This window comes from Nansenia antarctica, assembly GCF_963989245.1.
Source record: "Nansenia antarctica genome assembly, chromosome: 3".
Taxonomy (NCBI): Eukaryota; Metazoa; Chordata; class Actinopteri; order Argentiniformes; family Microstomatidae; genus Nansenia; species Nansenia antarctica.
In genome coordinates, this window is record NC_137688.1 from 48,341,817 (window position 1) to 48,360,759 (window position 18,943).

Below are 18,943 nucleotides of genomic sequence, written 5' to 3' on the forward strand. Positions count from 1 at the left end.
GGGAGGTATATGTTTTCAATATATTTATAGAGTATGTTAAGTGATATGAACCAGAGTAAAGTTGTCTATTAATAATAACTTTTATTTGTATAGCACTTTTCCTGCAAACACTGCAGCTCAAAGTGCTAATAATTTAATAATTTAGTCATTTAAAGGCAATATTAAAAAGATGGGTTTTTAGTCTTGACTTGAAAATATTTGCTGAGGTTGCATCCCTAATGTAAACTGTCAGTGCATTCCACAATAATTTGGGTGCATAAATATACAGTGGAGAAACTGTATAGGGGATGGAGAGGTTTCAGGAGGGACAATGTAGCCTGAAGAGATGGATCTTCAGTCTACAGCAGAAGATAGGGAGTGACTGCAGTCCTAACAACAGTGGGAAGCTCGTTCCACCAGCAGGGTGACAGGATGGTGAAAAGCTGGGACCAGGTAGCGCGACTGCTGCAACCTCATAGAGGCGGAGGTGCCAGTCAGCCAGCAGAGTTGGAAGAGTGGAGTGAACGGGCAGGTGTATGGGCTGACCATTGCTTGCATGTAGGAATGCGTAGTTCCCTTTGCCGCCCGGTAGGCGAGCACCAGGGTCTTGAATCTGATGGTGGGGAGCCCAGACAGAAGTGTGACGCAGTAGTCAAGGTGGGTTGAGTCTGGACCAAGAGTTGTGCTGCTTCTCTGGTGAGGAATGGACGTATCCTTCTGAAGTTGTAGAGGAAATGTCTGCAGGCGTGTGCTGTCGCTGTGCTGTTCGCCACACAGGATGAATGCTTGTTGAGGATCACCCCACGGTTCTTGGCTGTCTGGGAGGAGGTCACCGGGATGGAGAAGTCTTGGAGAGGGCAGGCTTTTCCAGGGAGGAAGAGTAGCTCAGTCTTGTTACGGTTGAGCTTGAGGTGGTGGGCTGACCTCCAAGCAGAAATGTCTGCAAGACACACAGAGACACGTGTTGTCACCTGTGAGTCAGAGGGGTTGAAAGATGGGAAGAGTTGAGTGTTGTCTGCGTAGCAGAGGTAGGAGAAACCATGTGAGGAAATTACTGAGCCAAGAGATTTGGCATAGAGGGAGAGCAGTAAGGGCCCTAGGACAGAGCCCTGGGGGACCTCAATGGTGAGTGCTCATGGAGAGGACAGCAATCAGCTCAACACTTGTGATGAGTAACCTTGTCTGAGCCTTTAAGACATGTCAGCTCTCCAGACTAGACAATGCCTAGGCTTTAGCTTGGTCTTTGTGCTTGTCTTCCATGCAGGAGACCAAGGTTGGTAACACTTTCTCACAATGTCAGTGTTTATCTGGCCTCTTCTAAACAAATGTTTTTGCATTAATGGTTTCCTCTTCCTGTGTATACCGTTAGTACTCTCTTCATATGTCTGCTACATTCTGCACTGGTTGGTTCCATGCACAAATATAGAATTAAGCATGTGGACTCCAAGAATACCACCCATAATCTATAGTATGGAGCTGGATACAGTAGAACAGTTTCCTCCATGGTTTCCTTACTGAAGGTTAGGTGTGTGGTCTATTTGTTTCCCCTGGGTGTATGTACCCATGTTCCATCATGCTCTAACATTTATCCCAACAAAAGGTTACATGTAATGGGGTCAACCTCCCCTTTTCCCTTCTGAAGACAAATGTCTCGCTTTCTTGCACTTGCTGAAGAACAGTATGTGTGTGTGTGGGGGGGGGGGGTGTCTGCCTCTACAGCCCTTTCTCAATTGTTAGGAACTCAATATCTTGTATCCTCACTTCCTACTCAACACATTGAAGGAGAAGGTCTATGTTTCTATTCTATGCTCCTCTCTTTACAGTTTCAGATCAGTGAAGATGAAGATGAATTCTTTCATAAAAGTTAATTAAACTTTATTGCAATAATTAAATCATGAAAACATTTTTTTTTTTTAGGCCAAGCAAAATAGCATTTTCATACCGCAACATTGAAAACAGACAAGGAAGGTGACACCAAGAGGCTAGACAAGCCAATTAGGAAAGCTAGTTCTGTCCTTGGTGTCACCTTGGACACTGTGGAGGAGGTGGCCAAAAGGAGGATGAGGACCAAACTCCTGTCCATCATGGACAATACCGCCCATCCCCTACATGACACTGTGGCAGAGCAGAGAAGCTCTTTTAGCAACAGATTATTACAACCATGTTGCACTAAGGAGCGCTATAGGAGATCTTTTCCGCCTGCCGCAATAACACACTTTTTGAAAACTCACATCAAAGGACAATTCACAGGAAAACAACAGAAAGGAATTATTTGCCACCACTGATATATTCTCCCCTTACAACACTGTTCCAACCACGGATTTCTATACCTATAGAGATCAATTGGTTCCATCTCCCAAAAGCAAGTCAAATGCTAATAATAAGTCAGTGTTTCTGATTCCATCTCTCTTGACACATCCCACCACAGCCAGGTATGCCTTAGTCCAGGTAACATTTAAAGCACTCGTGGTGTAACAGTTCAAAACACTTGCATGTTTTAACTTTAACTAAATAAAGCGCATTAGAAAGTGCACTCAAATCTGGAAATCAATGACAAAAATGGGAGAAAAGATAAATCCCCCCCCCCCCCACATTAAGGTCTGCATATCTAAGAAACCACATTGCAGGCAGGAGACGACCTTTGACCTTCCTGTGTACTTGGCATTTGCTTCTCAATTTCCCCGTGAGCCGCCATTGCACTCGAAAAATCGAAACAGAGGGCAACTAGACCTTACTGGTAGGCAACTATTCAATCCTGCTCCCTCTCGTCCTCATCAGTCTCATAAAAATGCGTCTCAAAATCAAACTCCTCCTTTTCAAGGTCATCATCCATGTCGCTGAAGTCAATAGACGGTCTGTTGTCTGGAAACTCCTCATCAGCTATCCCATAGGAGCCTGGAAGGAGGAAAACCACCACCAGCAAAACTATTAGCTTATAATGAATGATAAGAAAAATACATTTGAAATTATTTTGACCAAAACAAGCACTTTAACTTAATAAAACATGCTTAGGCAATGTGCATTAGATGTTATTTCAGGTTGTTAATATTGCAACTCCCCTCCACACGTCAATTGTGCAGCGTTCCCATAGGCTTTTATTTATGTGATGTTCTGGGTTTTATATGATGTACAGTGTGTTGAGACCTAGGTGAAAATGCACTTTAAAACCAAATAAACTTGAAATTTAAAATAAATAAACATAGCACAATGATTTCAAAGAATCCGAGGGATGGACTTGACTGCCGTAACTATTCTTCACAGCTGTTGCCGGCTTCAGAGCAGCAAGCCCATAAGTGCAGAGCTGTTTTCATGATATGCATGCATGTAAATTCCATAATCAGAGCGGGTCATACACTTACCCATCAATAACGGTCTATTGAGTTTAGTTTTAGGCATCAATGATCATTTCATTTGCCGAATGATCTTACATCAAGTCATCAAATCAACATACATGTACACAGCAATGGAGCCATTGAATACAAAAACATACTTTCAAGATTGTCCATGTGTTCGTGAAGGACTCTCGCCAGGTTGAAAAACTGAGCGAGAGAGGGGGGGAGAATGTTTTAAAAACACAGAATGCTTCTACATTTGAATTCATGGATATCCATTACATTCACAATTCAATACAATGAAATGCTGAGCCATTTAGCTAATCCTAGCAGGAGCACAGTTACATTCCTAGTCATGTAGAGGAACGCGTTCCCATGAGGAACGTGTTCCAAGACGAGTGCGTGGTGAGGACGTGCTCTCACCCCAGCGTCATTGGCAGCTCCCAGCACGTCAGAGAACCTCTGCTGACACAGGTGCAGCATCACCACCAGGTAAAGGCCACAACTGAAGAACTCGTACTCAGACTGGAGCGAGAGAGAGTTAGAAAGAAGTTAGACATTGTTTATTTTATCAGTCAGTTTTAGATTTGTTTTCCAAGTTATATCCTTTTAAGAAAAGGAGCATTGTAATTCATTTTAACATGTTCAAATGTTATGAGGCAGATATTCTACACTGTGTTCAGAGACTCCAGAGATAATAAAACAGCAGTGTTGATGCTGAAGCCCTGTGTAGGCCTACCCTTTTTTCCCCCCACACAGAAAATGCATCAGGAATCGATAAAGAATCCAATCGATAATGGCATAGGGATCATTATCAATTCCCATCCCTACTAGGAATCATTTAACAGCTCCAACGCTTGCACCACTCTCCCATTGGCATGTAACATGGACAAACCCTTCAAAGTGTGTATAATAGTTAATCAATTATCTTTTTTTTCTTTATAAAAAAGATTTAACATAGGGATGATTTGCCAACAGCTGAATAGCAATTTCAGTGGAGACCATTGAAGGTGCTATTTAGTCCAGGAGAAGGCTTAACCCCGTGTCTGGGCTTCCAGAACAAGCTCACCCGCTCGTGCGTCTTGTACAGTTCATTAATGTCAAAGTTGTCAATGTTCAGGTGCAGCTTCTCCTTGCATAGCTCACACGTGGTGATGGCGTCAAGGTTAGTGCCTGGACAAAAGAAGGGGGGGGGGAATAAATGTTGAGAAAAATTAAACAACTTTCCACAACACAGAGGCACAGTTCAATCTGTTTGGATCAACACTGAAACTGTACCCAAGTCGACGTGTTAAGCGGGACTCATTGATCATAAAGCATCCTACCGGGGCTACAGAATGGACTGTTTCCAACCAAACACTGTGCTCCTCGCAGACTTGCACAGGCCTTAAAATGCCTCCCCTGGCCTTCCCTCCCGCACCCCTCTCCCTCCTACCACACAAACATTCCAGGAACATTATTTCCTCTAGCGAGCCGAAGGTCATTAGAGGGAAGAGAGCTTTACCGGAGCTGATTTTGGAGCGGAGCCACTTCTTGATGCAGTCCTGGTGGACGTACTGCAGGCTGCCCGTGCAGCGGCAGGGCTCGATCAGGGGGTTGGAGGGAGACTCCTCACCCATTTGGCAGATTCGACACAGGTCTCCCTCCTCCTCGTCAGAGTCCTCCAGGAGCAGGCTGAGGGAGGAGAGAAGGAGGAGACGACGTTATTTTGGTTTATTTTTATTTTTATTTTGGGTAGTCCCAATCAAAACGGAAAAATGTGTGATAGACAAGCTAAGCTACGGTCCGTAGAAAAGCGGTACGAGGTTGACGACATGCTGTGTTACACGATTGAGTCTTTTCATTCTACATTTCGTGAGGCGTTGTCTTGATCTACACTATTCATTCCCGTGAACATTAACGCTAACGCTAAATGCTAGGTGGGCTGCTTGGGGACAGCTGCGACATTGACGTTGCGATTCACAATGGTTAAGGTCGGTTGGTCGTCCCCAAGGATCCCACTCAGCGTCTACCGTTCCACAACGTGGTGCCGTGCTGAACGCAGCCCGGGCCTAGCTTGGTTCTGCAGTGAAAGAGACCCGAGCGGGGGGGGGCCCACCTCTCTTGGATCTTGCGAAGCCTCTCTGGGTCTCTGGAGGGGAGGGGCTTCTCCTTCTCCTGACCCTCTGGTTGGCTCCTGGCGGTGCCGCTCATGTCCACGGCGATCATCAAGTTGTCGTGTACGCGGAACAGCGGGCTGCTCATCACCCGTGCCAGCCGCTGGCTCCTGCTGGCCGCTCGCAGCTCCTCCTGCAGGGTGGAGCTCGCGCCCATCGCCACCGAGACTGCCGCGCCCACAGCCCCCTGCGCTTCCTGCTCATCTTCCTCCTCCTCATCATCGTCTTCCTCCTCCTCCTCCTCCTCCTCTTCGGCAGCTTTGGGCTCAGGGTTGTCTCTTCTCCCGGTGGGGTATGGGGTCCCGCGGTAGCCCTCCTCTGAGCCGCTGGAGGCGTGGAGGCGTGCGCTCTCGTCCCGCCCCTCTCTTCGGAGGCGGGGGAAGAAGGGAGTGCAGCGGGTGCGGAGGGAGGAGGAGAGCCAGGAGGAACCTCCACCTCCTCCACCACCACCACTGCTGCCACCGCCCCCTCTCCAGGCCTCTACGCTGGGCTGGGTCTGGGTCTCCTGGACCGTGGACAGACTCCTTCTACGCCTCCTGAGGAAGGCGAAGGCCTGGGCAGCCTCAGAACCCCTGGTGTCAGGCTCCGCGCTGACGGAGGTCCTGGCGCCCTCCTCGCTAGCAGCGGCGGCGGGAGGGGCGCGGCTCTGGCCGTCTCCTCCTCCTCCTCCCCCTACGTGGGAAGAGGCGGGGCTTTCCTCGGCCGAGTCAAAGGAGCGGGCGCTGCCGGAGCCGCTGGAGTCCTGGCTGGAGCGTCGGGAGAACAGGCGGGCCAGGAGGCGGACGGTCGAGCGCCGGCCGTCCGGCACGGCTCCCTCTGGGTTGGGCCTGGGCAGAGTGGGGCGGAGGACAGGGGGGCTGACGGGGGGGGGAGCAGTGGGGGGAGGGCTGGGTTCCCGGTGAGCGGGGGGAGGGGTGTACCAAGAGGAGGCACGAGAGGAGGAGGAGGAGGAGGAGACCCCCAGTGTGGTCTTGGGTGCGTCAGGTGGCTCCCGAGAGGCACGGCGAGAGGAAGAGAGAGAAGAGGAGGTGGTGGCGGCAGTGGTGGTGGTCAGGGAGCGAGCGGTGGTTCGAGTGCTGGGGTCTCGGGCCAGAGGGGAGGGCTGGTAGGTGGAGGGCTGGTAGGTGGAGGACTGGTAGGTGGAGGACTGGTAGGTGGAGGACAGGTGGCGGCTGAGGGAGCTGCTCTCTCGGGTGGAGGAGGACGAGTAGTCCTTGGGCCGCGCCCCCTGTGCGTAGGTGGAGGTGACGCGGTCTGGTCGATCTGAACACACAGGAAGGAAAAGCAATGGGGAAAGTCAGAATGGACACGTCTGAGAAATCTACCATTCCCTCGGACTGTCTATGAGTGAGCGTATATGTGTGTGTGTGTGTGTGTGTGTGGACACAGACTAGGCCCTACACAAGGAGGAGGTCAGGCCGGAGGTGCGATAGCTGGGCTCGGCCAGGCTGGCCTCGCTCCTCTTCTCCAGCTCCCTCCGGGACCACAGGGGCTCTGAGGAGGAGGAGGAGGAGGTAGAGGAGGACGATGACGACCGGGACAGGGGGCGGTAGGACTTCCACGAAGAATCTAAATACAATGTGTCAGTTTGTTATTCACCTGCATGTTAAGCATGTTAATAAAAATATTGGTTGGCTAAATGACAAAAGCTTTAGGAATTATTTAAACGGTTAACAAGTAGTTTAAAGTAAGAAAAAACAACAAAAAAACCTCATATTTAAAAGACTAGAACAGGCATTGATCACGCAATCTTAAAGATTTGGCCCACTTAAAATGCAAACATTTGGTAAATCACAAATCCTCTACATCATAACGAGTGTATAGACACTGGTGGTACTGACTTAACGCAAGATTCAGTTCAACCCAAAATAAGTGTGTTTGTATATCAGCCAAACTTTTCAATTTGTGGTTAAGCTATGCATGTGAGAGCTATGGAGGTGGTTACCTGTGCCATTGCTGAGCCCACTACTGGAGTATGAGGACCCTCCGGTCACGGAGGAGGTGGGGGTCCTGGCGTACGCTGATCTGTTGGTGTAGGACAGTTTGGCTCTTTTGGAATCCCCATCATCGATTTTGCTGAGAAGTCCCGAGTAGGTCCCGATTCTTCTCTCAGAATCAGTCTGACGAAACAACCAGAACACACTAGATGGGTCCAAATTGAAGCTAGTCTAGGCTGATGCAAGCTTTCAAAATCAATCGATCGAATCAAAGGTGTCGTCACAAAGTGCCGCCAAGACCAAGGCAGCGTTCAACCTCACCATCAATACCACTACACAAACTAATTAACGAAAAAAGGGAGGGGGAAAGAAAAAAAATACAGAAATAGCTTGGATCAGCAAACAGCCGTGAAATGTTTAGCTGTGAAGTTTACCAGTTTGCTCCTGCTGCTCAGGGGCGTGTCGGCCCAGGGGCGGTCACAGGCGGAGGAGCTGCTGCTCAGGGAGGAGGAGAGCTTCCAGCTGGATTGGCGGCTGTCTGAGCTGTCATAGACTCTGGGGGAGCTGAAGAGACGTGAGCTCTGAAACGCAGAGGAATAAACACACAGGGTGAGGGTTCAGTGAGAGCGCACACACGCTCCTGATGTAGCCTACATGGGTTGAATCCAAGACGAACAAGTGTAAAAGGACAACAGGAACAAACTAATTTAAATATTTTGTGTGTGTTAGAACTAGATTCTTCAGGGGACAAATATTAACAAAAAGTATCAAACCTCAGCAGGTTTAACAGATGAACAGGCAGCAGTGTTATAACTCTTAACATACAATGACCATTTTAACACCCTAGATATGACCGTTTCAACCATTGGGCACACTGATATTTCACGACATCATTTCAAGCAAGTTCACTAAAACATGAACATTCCGGGGAGTTCTGTAACGCTACTCGGCCCTGTTGGCAAAACAGGTCAATGAAGTCGTGGAACAGAGCACTTGTTTGTTGTGCTTTCGAGTCCAGGACTCTTCTGGAGAAAAAAAACAGTAAGAGAGACACACAGCCGCAGTAACAGGACACGGGACAGTCCTTGGACAAGCTGGCTAAAATACACTTGGTCAGGAATCTAGGCTGGCCTATAAAAAGACCAGCTAAAGTGCCTAGCTGCAACACAGATACCATCTCACAAAGACACTCACTAGAAAGAGAGAGAGGCACTGAGGGCTACAGCTGAAAGAGCAACAAGTCGTCACTTAGAACGCAAACAGAGTCCGGTCCTCAAGAGAAACTAAAATGACCAGGCCTACACTGCTTATAACATCAACAAGATGCATCACGTGTTTAATACCTTACATTACAATGAGCCAGTCCCCTGGTTTCTACCTCCACCAGCCTTCCCTGGTTCACTGCCTACAGACAGCGGCCTAGTGGTCTACCAGCTAGCTACCACTACTAGCTTACATGACTTCACTGTGAGACTTCTCTGCATGAAAAGTACAAGGCGTAGAACCACATTTGGTCAGACGTTTGTGAATTCAATGTGACTGTTGGAAACTCAATGAGACTGTTGGAACGTGCCAACATTTGTTTCATTTGCGATGTTCTCCACATGCCACTCTCTGGGAGGTCTTTGCCTGTTTAAATTTGGTAAACAAACATTATGATGGGCCTTCATTCATATCCTATGACTCGGCTAAGGATCTGTGTGTGTGTTTGAAACGGAGCCTAAAATGAAGGATGAAAACTCAGAACACGGTCAAAGATTGTATACATCTTTAAAGAGGCTTTGTTTACCATCCAACTCCAACAACTGATTGTAACTTTCAGAAAATGTAGACGTACTCAAAGCAACATACATGGTGGCCCTTCCACAAAACACATGCTCAGTAAATGAATGTAGCCCGTCTCTCCAGTCAGCAGCATTGAGTTTCAGTTACCTGGTGGTCGAGGTCCAGTTTACTGGATGTGGACCGGGGGTAGCGCTCACTGCTCAGCACACTCCCCCGGCTGTAGAGCCGGCTGGAGCTCAGTGAGGAAGAGGAGGAGGGAGTGTATGAAGGGGAGGAATAGGAGGATGTGGAGGGCAGCCTCCAAGGCTTGGAATCCATCGTTGATTGGCTGTGAAGAGGGCAAAGAAATAAATTAAGACAAAACTTTCAAAACAAAACATTGTGCAAAGAATAGGCTAGGTCTTAACGAGACATGGTTGTACAACTCTCAGTTCTATATCTTGTCATTTTTCGAATGAACAGCCTTCACTTACTGCCTGGCTAAACAACAAGATATGACAAGGTGTCCCCCCCAAACTGCAATCTTTAAGACGAGGGTCTGGGATAGGGATGCTCCGATTTATCGGCCACCGATTTAAATCGGCCGATTTCACTCCAAATGACTCGATCGGTGATCGGCAAAAATGGCCGATCGCAAAAACCGATCTTTTTTTTTCTTTTTTTTTTTTCTGGGGAAGACAGATAACTGAACAGAAAACATAGGAGGACGTAACAGTATGTAAACCATGAAGGCCACGTTTATGATGTCTTTTATACAGCCATATCGACTGACTTGGGCTTCAGGCCCTAACTGGGTGATAGGCCAGACCGTTACTATGCCATAAAAATGGGTCTGCGTTTGCTTGGTGCCTAATGGATCAAAACTTTTGTCTAAAAAGCAAAAAATATTTAGGCTATCCAGTCAGTTATGTATTTTTTTAAAAATCGGTATCGGTATCGGTAGATCTTGAGGAAACAAATCGGTGATCGGTATCGGCCCCAAAAATCCAGATCGGAGCATCCCTAGTCTGGGATGCTACCATCTGATAAAGCCATAACAGTCTAGGAAACCGCTGAGACAGCAGACGCTGCGGCCTGTAAACACCATAACCTGAGAACAGCTACTTGGCATCGAATCCTCCCACCTGTCCTTGGGCCGAGTCACTTCATCCTGACATTATGTGACAGGGAGCTGCAACGGCCTCACACGTGAGATAGCTGCAGCAGGATCATTTATTAAAGCTACATTCCTGAATCAGATGCGGAACACAACAGCACCCATATGAGAGCGCGGCCCAGAGTTTTATTCCAGAAAGTTCCCTCCAGTGTTTCCCATTAATTACTTAGACTGTGGCGGCCAGCCATAGTCTAATTTATCCCACCATAGTCTCATAACGAACCGAAAATAGATCCCCTTTCCAGATCTGATAGGACTGGGCACGTGCAAGTCACACAGCTAAATCGAGGTGGAGTTTTAGCTTACGACGGCCCATCCGTCTCCGGTCTGTAAAGGGAAGTGAGGCACATGGGATGGAAGAACTCTCTGGAATGAAATGCAGCCCAGGCATTGTTGTCTTCCTGCACTTATGCATCCCCTAATATTTAGCAAGAAAAACCCAAGTAGAGCATCTTAGTGCCTGTGGAACACCTACATGTTGTATGACATCATACAAACATCAAAAAGGGTTTGATCCCCCCCACCCAAAAAGAGGTAAAAAGAACAGGTTGTTATATAGCAGACGCCTGCACTGTGCTGCGTTCCCTTCACGCCAGTGGCGGCCAACCCGAAAAGTTAATAATGTTAGTCATAAATAAATAAGAATTATTATAGGCTATCACGTTAGGCGCAGATAGCACCGATAGCAACCCCCCCCTCGCCATTTTGTCAACTACCTTGACGTCGTCCTTTGTCATTTCGTAGTAGGTGACAGTCTCAGGTTTCGTCCTTTCGTCACCGGCAATGGCAACTGTCTGGTGCACAGTGCTGAGAACAGTGACATTCTGTGGCCTGCACTGATAAACAGTCATGTTTGAGTACCTTAGTTGTGAATAGCTCTGTTCACTCCTGCACAGGGGGGGGCTCCCCTCTGATTTTTGGCGCTTTTCCACCAGCGGCCCGGCTCGCTTCGGCACGCTTTTGAACAGTTCTGGTTTTCCACTATACACAACAGACCAGGAACTAGTAGGAGGAGTAGGCGGAGTTACGCGTCATAAAAGCGCGCCATGGTGGTGACGTATATTTTCACGAGACACAACACAGCCACAACAATAGCGACATGGAGGAACTTGAAGCTATCGTATGCCTTTTCCTCGGCATGTGGTATATTATTAACCGGGAGAGGAAGCTATGTACACATAATAAAGTCATGTTTTTTGAACCCTTAAAACCACTGCCTTCACTTGTCTGCTTTATGAACTGTAGTATCATTGTGTGTCGTGTTATTCACAGACAAACACGGTGCCCGGAGGCACCCTTTGCCGGTTAATAACTTCGGTTTACCGTGGGTTAGGATAACAATTCAAACGTGTCCGGATAGGGGAGAGGACAGGTAATCCAAAACCATTTGAATGGTGTCGATACGACACTGCCATCACCGTCGACACAGCGCGGAGCGAATTCCCTGTTAAAACTTTTCTCTCCCCCCGCTGTCAACGGGAGTTTCAACCAGCTGGCGCGGTGCTGCTTAGAGCAGCAGCGGGTTCATTGAGTTTACGGTTAAAAGCATAACTTCTCTGGGTGTAAAGCACTCTCTCTATTTCGGGCTAAACTGTGCAGTGTAGCCGGCGTCCTGGTTCCTCCAGCAACCGGACACTTCCATAAATAACAACAAATATGTCATATGTAAATATGTATAATACCACGTTCATTGATCAAATGACGCCAGGGATGGAAAGGGGTAATGGCAGTTTTAGAAGGGGGATGATGAAGCTCTGGACTACGGAACGGCACAGCACAACGGGGGGAAATGCGCTAAGAATTATGTCAAAATGCAGCACCATCATGCACAGATCAGCCTTAAAACATGTAACTTTAGATATATAACGTTATACAGGGAGCGATGTATTTCTACGGAAAGGCTGATAGATTGTAGAATCTTCTTGTCGGTAAAACGATGGAATCAATCTATTGAGGATTGTGATCTTAAATGCGTTGTGTCATCTCAGGATAGATTAGGTGCACAGCATACACAATTTGACAAGGAAATAGGATGTTCAACACGGGTCGGAATCTCTGTTCTTGATTTAAGACAGTCAACGAATGGTCCATCAGCATAGTATCTCAGCATCGGCATTCAATGACCATTCCACGACATCATTATGACATACAGACAGGCTGATAGATACGAGTGCAGCGCTGTCTTGCTGGTAGTCAAATATATTTATTTATACTAGTGATGCTCCGATCTGATCGGCGCCGATCGGTATCGGCCGATATGGCCTTGATCGGTTTTGATCGGAGTTCTCAAAACGGCCGATCAAACACGACCGATCAGTTAACAAAATGGCGTCGCCAGTCTGGAAATATTACACAGTGTCGGAAAGAGACAACAAATATGCCGTTTGTAATGTCTGCGCAAAAGAAATTCCTCGCGGAGGAACGCACGCAAGGACTTTCAATACCACGAATATCATACGGCATTTGCTGCGTTCGTCGATTCGCTCCGAGAGCGCCGAAGCGCACACTGGGCTCGACGTCATAAAGGGACCGAGTGCTTTGATTGGACGAGAGGTGTTCCACGAGTGCTGGTCAGAGTTCCAGCGCGACTTCACGAGCGTAGTGTAGGTAGTGTTCAGCGACGTCATGTGACCCCGCGAGCAGGAAGTCACTAAGCTAGACTAAGGTCCATAGCAACAACAACTATTAGCGCGAGAGTTTTAGGTCTTTCTCTGTGCACCTTGCACAAGTGTAGATAGCGAGCGACTTTTCAGCATAGCAGGACATATTTGAGATGATAAGAGGAACAGGCTGAGTGCCAAAAACGCTGAGATGCTTGTATTTCTCAAGGCTAATCTGACAGTGATGCTGCTTAATCAGAAGTAAGGTTTGAGTCTGAAATCTCCTTAGGTGAAATGTTTTGTTTTTTTGTTTTATTGATTATTGCTGACTTGCTGTCTTATCTCCTCCTAAATATGACTTGAAACTGACTGACTTGAAACAGTATTTTATATTTGGCTATAGCCTGTTTATGTTGCAGTTTAGTTTGGGTATGTTTATTGTTCCTCAGGAAAGCTACAGTATAAGCTCCAAGTTCTCTAAGAGCCCCTAGTTCCTCTCATTCGAGTGGAATGTTGCACATTTGATGTGACAGTGTACATTTTATTTATTATGATTTTTATTTTCACATTTTATTTGTTTTTCCTGAAGTAAGCTACAGGTGGTTGTGAATTCAATAAAACAGATGGTTGTCAATTCATGATACTTTCTCATCTCCTAATTTCATTTGAATACTTAATATACAATGTCAATGGTGTTAAGAATAATTAAACATAAATAATGCTACACAATAAATAGAATGCTTCAATTGCCATTTTCGACGCTGTGATCGGTGATCGGTGATATCGGATCGGCAGATCACTGATTCCAGTGATCGGCACCAAAAACCCTGATCGGAGCATCTCTAATTTATACAGCATATGGATGTTACGTGCCTGTTAGCCTACTTGCCGCTTTCAGTTCTAGTAGATTTGTAGTTTAGATCTCGCAACCAGGGATTGGGAAGCGATGTATTTCTACGAAAAGGCTGACTGACGCGGGGCTCCAATCTCCGCGTTTATAGAGTGCTCCGGTGTCTTGCTGGTAGTCACATATGTATTTATATATACAGCATATGGATGTTACGTGCCTGTTACCTGCCGATTTCAGTTCTAGTAGTTTAGATCTCGCAACCAGGGAAATGCCGACACAATTCTATTTTTATTTCTCCTGACACGTTGAGTAGTTTGAATCCGCTGTAGACAGCTCCGGTTTCGGAGCAAGATTATCAGCATTAGTCAAATACATGCTTTCACATCAAGTCATCCGCTCACTGCTGTCCATCAAAAATGGCACATCCATCAATAATATTACATAATAACAACTGCTCTGATTAGATTGCTTAGATTGTTTAATACATCAACGGGGGGAAAAGCGAGATGAACTCGCGAGTATCAATGCTTCATTGAACGGAAAGTCCTATCTATCCCATTCAAAGTGTTTTAGCCTCCCCCCTTTCCACTGGTAATAAGGAATTGGCAAGAATAGATCGATATAAATAGATCAACATAATGCAGCACTATCATGCACAGATCAGCCTTAAAACATGTAACGTTAGATATATAACGGAGCGATGTATTTCTACGGAAAGGCTGACTGACGCAGGGCTCATTCCATCTCCACGTTCGTTATAGATACGCTTGCAGCAGCGGGTGAACTCCCGGTTCATTGAGTTTAAGGTTAAAAGCATAACTTCGGGGTGTCAGCGCGGAGGTTAAGGGCTCAAAATGACCGTATACCGATGGTGAAGTTAGCAAAGGAGTATTGTGATTGTACCACCTCCATAGCCAGTGTTATTCACGGGCAAAGACGGTGCATAATAGCGATTTTTGTGTTATGCTTGTTGTAAATAAAAGTTCTATGATGCATTGAAATGACATTAAACTAAGATAATACGATGGTCAGCATAATTTTTCGAATCTTTATTAATAAGCTATTACAGAAACTGTAGTGACATTTTCCAAGAGCGAATGTGGTATTTAAAGATGGCGGTTAGAGGTGTACAGTGAACACAAACGATGACGATGTTGTGACGATTTCCATTGACCAATCAACGGTGTGCAGCGTCACATGTCACACGCAGCCTGGCAAAAAGGTTCCGGGTCTCAATTTGGTTCCTGGTATCGAAGGGTAGCTAAAGAAGCGACCCGAGCCGACCCAGGCCGACAAATGGAAAAGCGCCAAAGAAGCAGGCCAGCCCGGGTCGACCCGGGCTGGCCCTGTAGTGGAAAAGCGGCATTTGTTGACTGTGCCAACTAGGCTGGTGTTAGGTGCAGGCATGATAATCGCTCACCTTTTGTCGATATTAGCCGTTTTGAATCCAAAATAGGTGACTTCCCTGAATCATATACAGTAGATCCGATGAGGTTTTTATTTTATTTTTTTGGGGGGGGAAGCGGTCTCGTATCCTTCTCACCTTTTTCACCCCGACCTGTTTTCATGCCTGTCTTTGCCAAGCCAAGTGAGGTGAATAACTTGTTAGTTCTTCCCTTCCCCAGGAAGGGCTCCACCAACTTCACCACTCTCTCTCTCTCTCTCTCTCCAATCAGCTGACCAGGCGACTGCTCTTCAGGTTTCTTTTCCCAGGTATGGGGCACCGTTTACCATGTATCTGCTCTCTGCATCAGCAGGCAACCAAAACTGCATGCCAAACTTGTTCGGCTTGTTGGGACTATGTACTGTGTAAAGTTGGCTCCAGGCTAGTAAACAGGCCGATACTGTTCCCTGTAAATCGAAGACCCCGGTCAACCCAACCACAGACTGTTCGAGCTGATGCCGTCCAAGAAATGGTACCGTAGCCTCAAGGCCAAAACCTGGAGGCTAAAAAAACAGCTACAGTACTTCCACCAAGCAACCAGACTCAAGAACGCGGGCTACCAAGGCCTGGTGACTATTTACCCGCTACTCCACTTTACCTGCTAGAGGGGAAAGTGTACACCCAGAACAGTAATACACCACTGCCACAGAAAAAGAAAAAAAAGGATCAAACTGCTCTTCTGGTGAGTACTTTCCGCAAGAAGGAACAACAAACCAGGATATATCTTGAAGCAGGGTTTTATTCAGTGATATTGAAACACCACTGCACTGTTCTCGTCTATTTGTGCAGCCTGAATGGGGAGCAGTTAGTTATTGATGCTTTAGTAAACTTTGTTTGGGGAGTCAAAACAGGTAGTAGTCATCATCACCATCAATCACCTGGCCCTGCATCATAGTTAAAACATGATTTTACCCTACCCGACAAGTTTTTACCCTATGAATTTAGCCAACTAAATGTTTAAATTTAAGAAACGCGTTCAGGGAGCAGAGGTGGCTGCCAGTCTCTGTCTCAAAGAGCTAAAAAAAAAAATAGGCCTAGCGATTGTAAAGAAAAAAAAATGCCGTGTGGATCTCTGGTTATCAAACAAATCCGTGTCAGAACAGGTAGTTGGTTGGATTGAACTGCTTGTGCCACCATACATAGCCAAATATTTCAGTTACATAGGCTGCGTTCGTAAATTCTCTCTGAGAGCGCGGGAGCGCACACTGGGTTCAACGTCAAAATGTCTGGACAAGAGGCATTCCATGTGCTGATCAGATTTCCACAGGGTATTTACGAACGCACCCATTATGATAGGATTTCATGGGCGATATTTTGCTTTATTAGGCTGACAAAAAATGTTTCCCTAAAAATATAATGCAGTACAACATGTCAATATGTCCAAATATGAAGCTACCGTCCAGTGGTAGGATGTGTAGGCCGTTCAAGAGCCCTGTGTTCAAAATGGTTCTTTACTTTCTTCCCCTTTCGCTAGAGAGGAGAGGCGCTGCTGGCTCGGTGACAGAAACATCTCGCAACTTCTCCTGTTAGACCGTCTGCACACTGCTAGCCTGGGTACAATTCACTGCTAGCCTGGGTACAATTCACTGCTAGCCTGGGTACAATTCACTGCTAGCCTGGGTACAATTCACTGCTAGCCTGGGTCCACTTCCACAACACCAAAACGCAGCGTAGGGAGTTACCTCGCCACTGTCAGATGCTTGACACCACAGTAGCTAGCTAGTTAGCTGGCAGGCTAGTGGCATAAAAATAACATGTTGAGCTACATTCTTGCTAGCGGCCTGGTTGTATGCTGTTGTTGTTGACCCGTATATATAGATATAGATATATATCTATATATAGGCCTATATATATACACACACATGACAGCGAGCTTCAGCTTGTTGCAATCTAGCCCCGTTTTTAACCAACGTAATTTTCGATCGAAGAAATCAATTTGGTCGTTGCCTAGGCGAAGTCAAAGGATTGCATTATAGAAACAGACAACTAACAACTTGTTTCAACAGCAGCGGAAAACTCACCTTTGCTTCTAAGATTTCCTGACTGCAATCAACCTCAGTGATGGCGTCTGCGTGTTGATATCTACGGTGGGTTGATATAGACTAGAGGTCATGTGATTTACCAAGGCTGCATTCGTAAATTCGTTCTGGAAATCTGATCAGCACTCATGGAATGCCTCTTGTCCAATCAAATTGTTTGGTCTCTTTCTGACGTTAACCCCAGTGAGCCCTCCGGCGCTCTCAGAGCGAACTTACGAACGCAGCCAATGTAATTAGACACCAAAAGGAAATACGTACCTCTGAGAGTGACGATGGGCGTGTAGTCGAGCCAATCCGATGCCTGTGTCATCGTACTTGTCCCGCCTCGGGCCACACCACGTGGGATTTGTTATGCTTTATCAAAAGATAATAGAAGGTTTTGTGTCCTTTATGGTTGTACCCGTACCTGCGGTTGTAACATAGGGGATAATAATGCCCATCATTTGGTTGTGATGATGATGATAATGATAATGATCATGATGATGATGATGATGATGATGATGATGATGATGGCGATGATGGCTCTATCTGGATGATGATAATGATGATCATAGTTAAATTAAAAATGTTTATGATGATGATAATTTAATACTAATACTAGCCTGTAGACTTACAGATGGAACGCCTTCTTTGTCTGATGTGCGGGGATCGAAAGCTGGTATGACATGTAGAAACATTAAGCATTTTATCGTTTTTAATATATGGTATTGGTATCAAATTGACAATCATTTTTTTCCTTACGATATGCACAATTTTAAATGTATTTCATGGTATGCTGTGTGTACGTCAAGGTATTAACATGATAGCCCACACGAGTGCCTTAACATTTATAACAGTATTCGTTTATTTTAAGTTAAGTTAATTTACAAGTTATTGAATAAAAGGTCACGATATTTAATAATGTTTATTGAAGACAGATACAAAGCTTTTACATAATTCAAATGAGACATAATGGGTTCTTGACCCACATACTTAGTAGCAGATATAACAAATTATAGAAGAAAGTGAAGATAAGAGTTTAACTTCAAGATTTTTCAATTGAATTCAAATGTTTTGAACTATATATACACAATGGATGGGGAAAAAAAGAACATGTAATACTGTAATACTGAATTCACTACACACTGTTCACAACGTAGATTCAGATTCCAGTACCACAATTTAATGGAGGAGGAAAAGGGGGCTATTCTTAGTATGAGTATGTAAGTATGTGTTGCTGAATACATTTTACTGAACAGTATGACCTAGTGTGTAGTATGATTAGTATATTTTACCTGCTTTTAGTAATGAGTTGGCCCTATGAACGTCTTATGCCCAGAATGTGATTTTGGTTATAGCTGGCTTAAAAATCCTATTCTATTCTATCTATTTTCTTCCCATCCAGACGAATTTCCCCGTATCTTGTGCAAACAGCATGGCTGTTCATCGTACTGGGCACTAGAGGGCGCAGCACATCACACTTAGTCCAAACACCTTGAAAAACAGATTGTGCTGTTCCATTATTTGCACGCTCGAGCTACATGTTTGTTTTGTCAGTGAGGTAATTAAAGCTATTGCCAACAGCTCTAATTAAATTAATTAGAATAATTGATGTGAAAGGTATTGTAGACCTATTAAATAAAGTAAATCCAGGATAAAGAAGGCAATAACTTGTTATTTTATATT

At 45.7% G+C, this 18,943-nt stretch overlaps 1 protein-coding gene across 1 annotated transcript; it reads right to left on the minus strand.

The window, feature by feature from the left end:
• Positions 1-1,910: 1,910 nt before the first annotated feature.
• Positions 1,911-17,306, minus strand: marchf7 (membrane-associated ring finger (C3HC4) 7). Its single transcript, XM_080526362.1, has 11 exons — positions 17,261-17,306; positions 9,337-9,517; positions 7,839-7,985; positions 7,413-7,587; positions 6,869-7,036; positions 5,410-6,730; positions 4,816-4,985; positions 4,381-4,484; positions 3,735-3,836; positions 3,470-3,518; positions 1,911-2,874 (listed from the first exon to the last, which is right to left on the minus strand). Exons 2-11 carry the CDS (start codon positions 9,505-9,507, stop codon positions 2,729-2,731), a joined length of 2,553 nt encoding a protein of 850 aa, XP_080382488.1. The 5' UTR covers positions 9,508-9,517; positions 17,261-17,306; the 3' UTR covers positions 1,911-2,728.
• Positions 17,307-18,943: the final 1,637 nt, after the last annotated feature.

Coding starts and splice junctions, on each gene's coding strand:
- marchf7 (XM_080526362.1), bottom strand. CDS start 9,507: ATGGATTCCAAGCCTTGGAGGCTGCCCTCCACATCCTCCTATTCCTCC. Junction 7,037..7,412: donor TGGGCTCAGCAATGGCACAG/GTAACCACCTCC, acceptor CATTGTATTTAG/ATTCTTCGTGGAAGTCCTAC. Junction 3,519..3,734: donor GAGCTGCCAATGACGCTGGG/GTGAGAGCACGT, acceptor TCTCTCGCTCAG/TTTTTCAACCTGGCGAGAGT.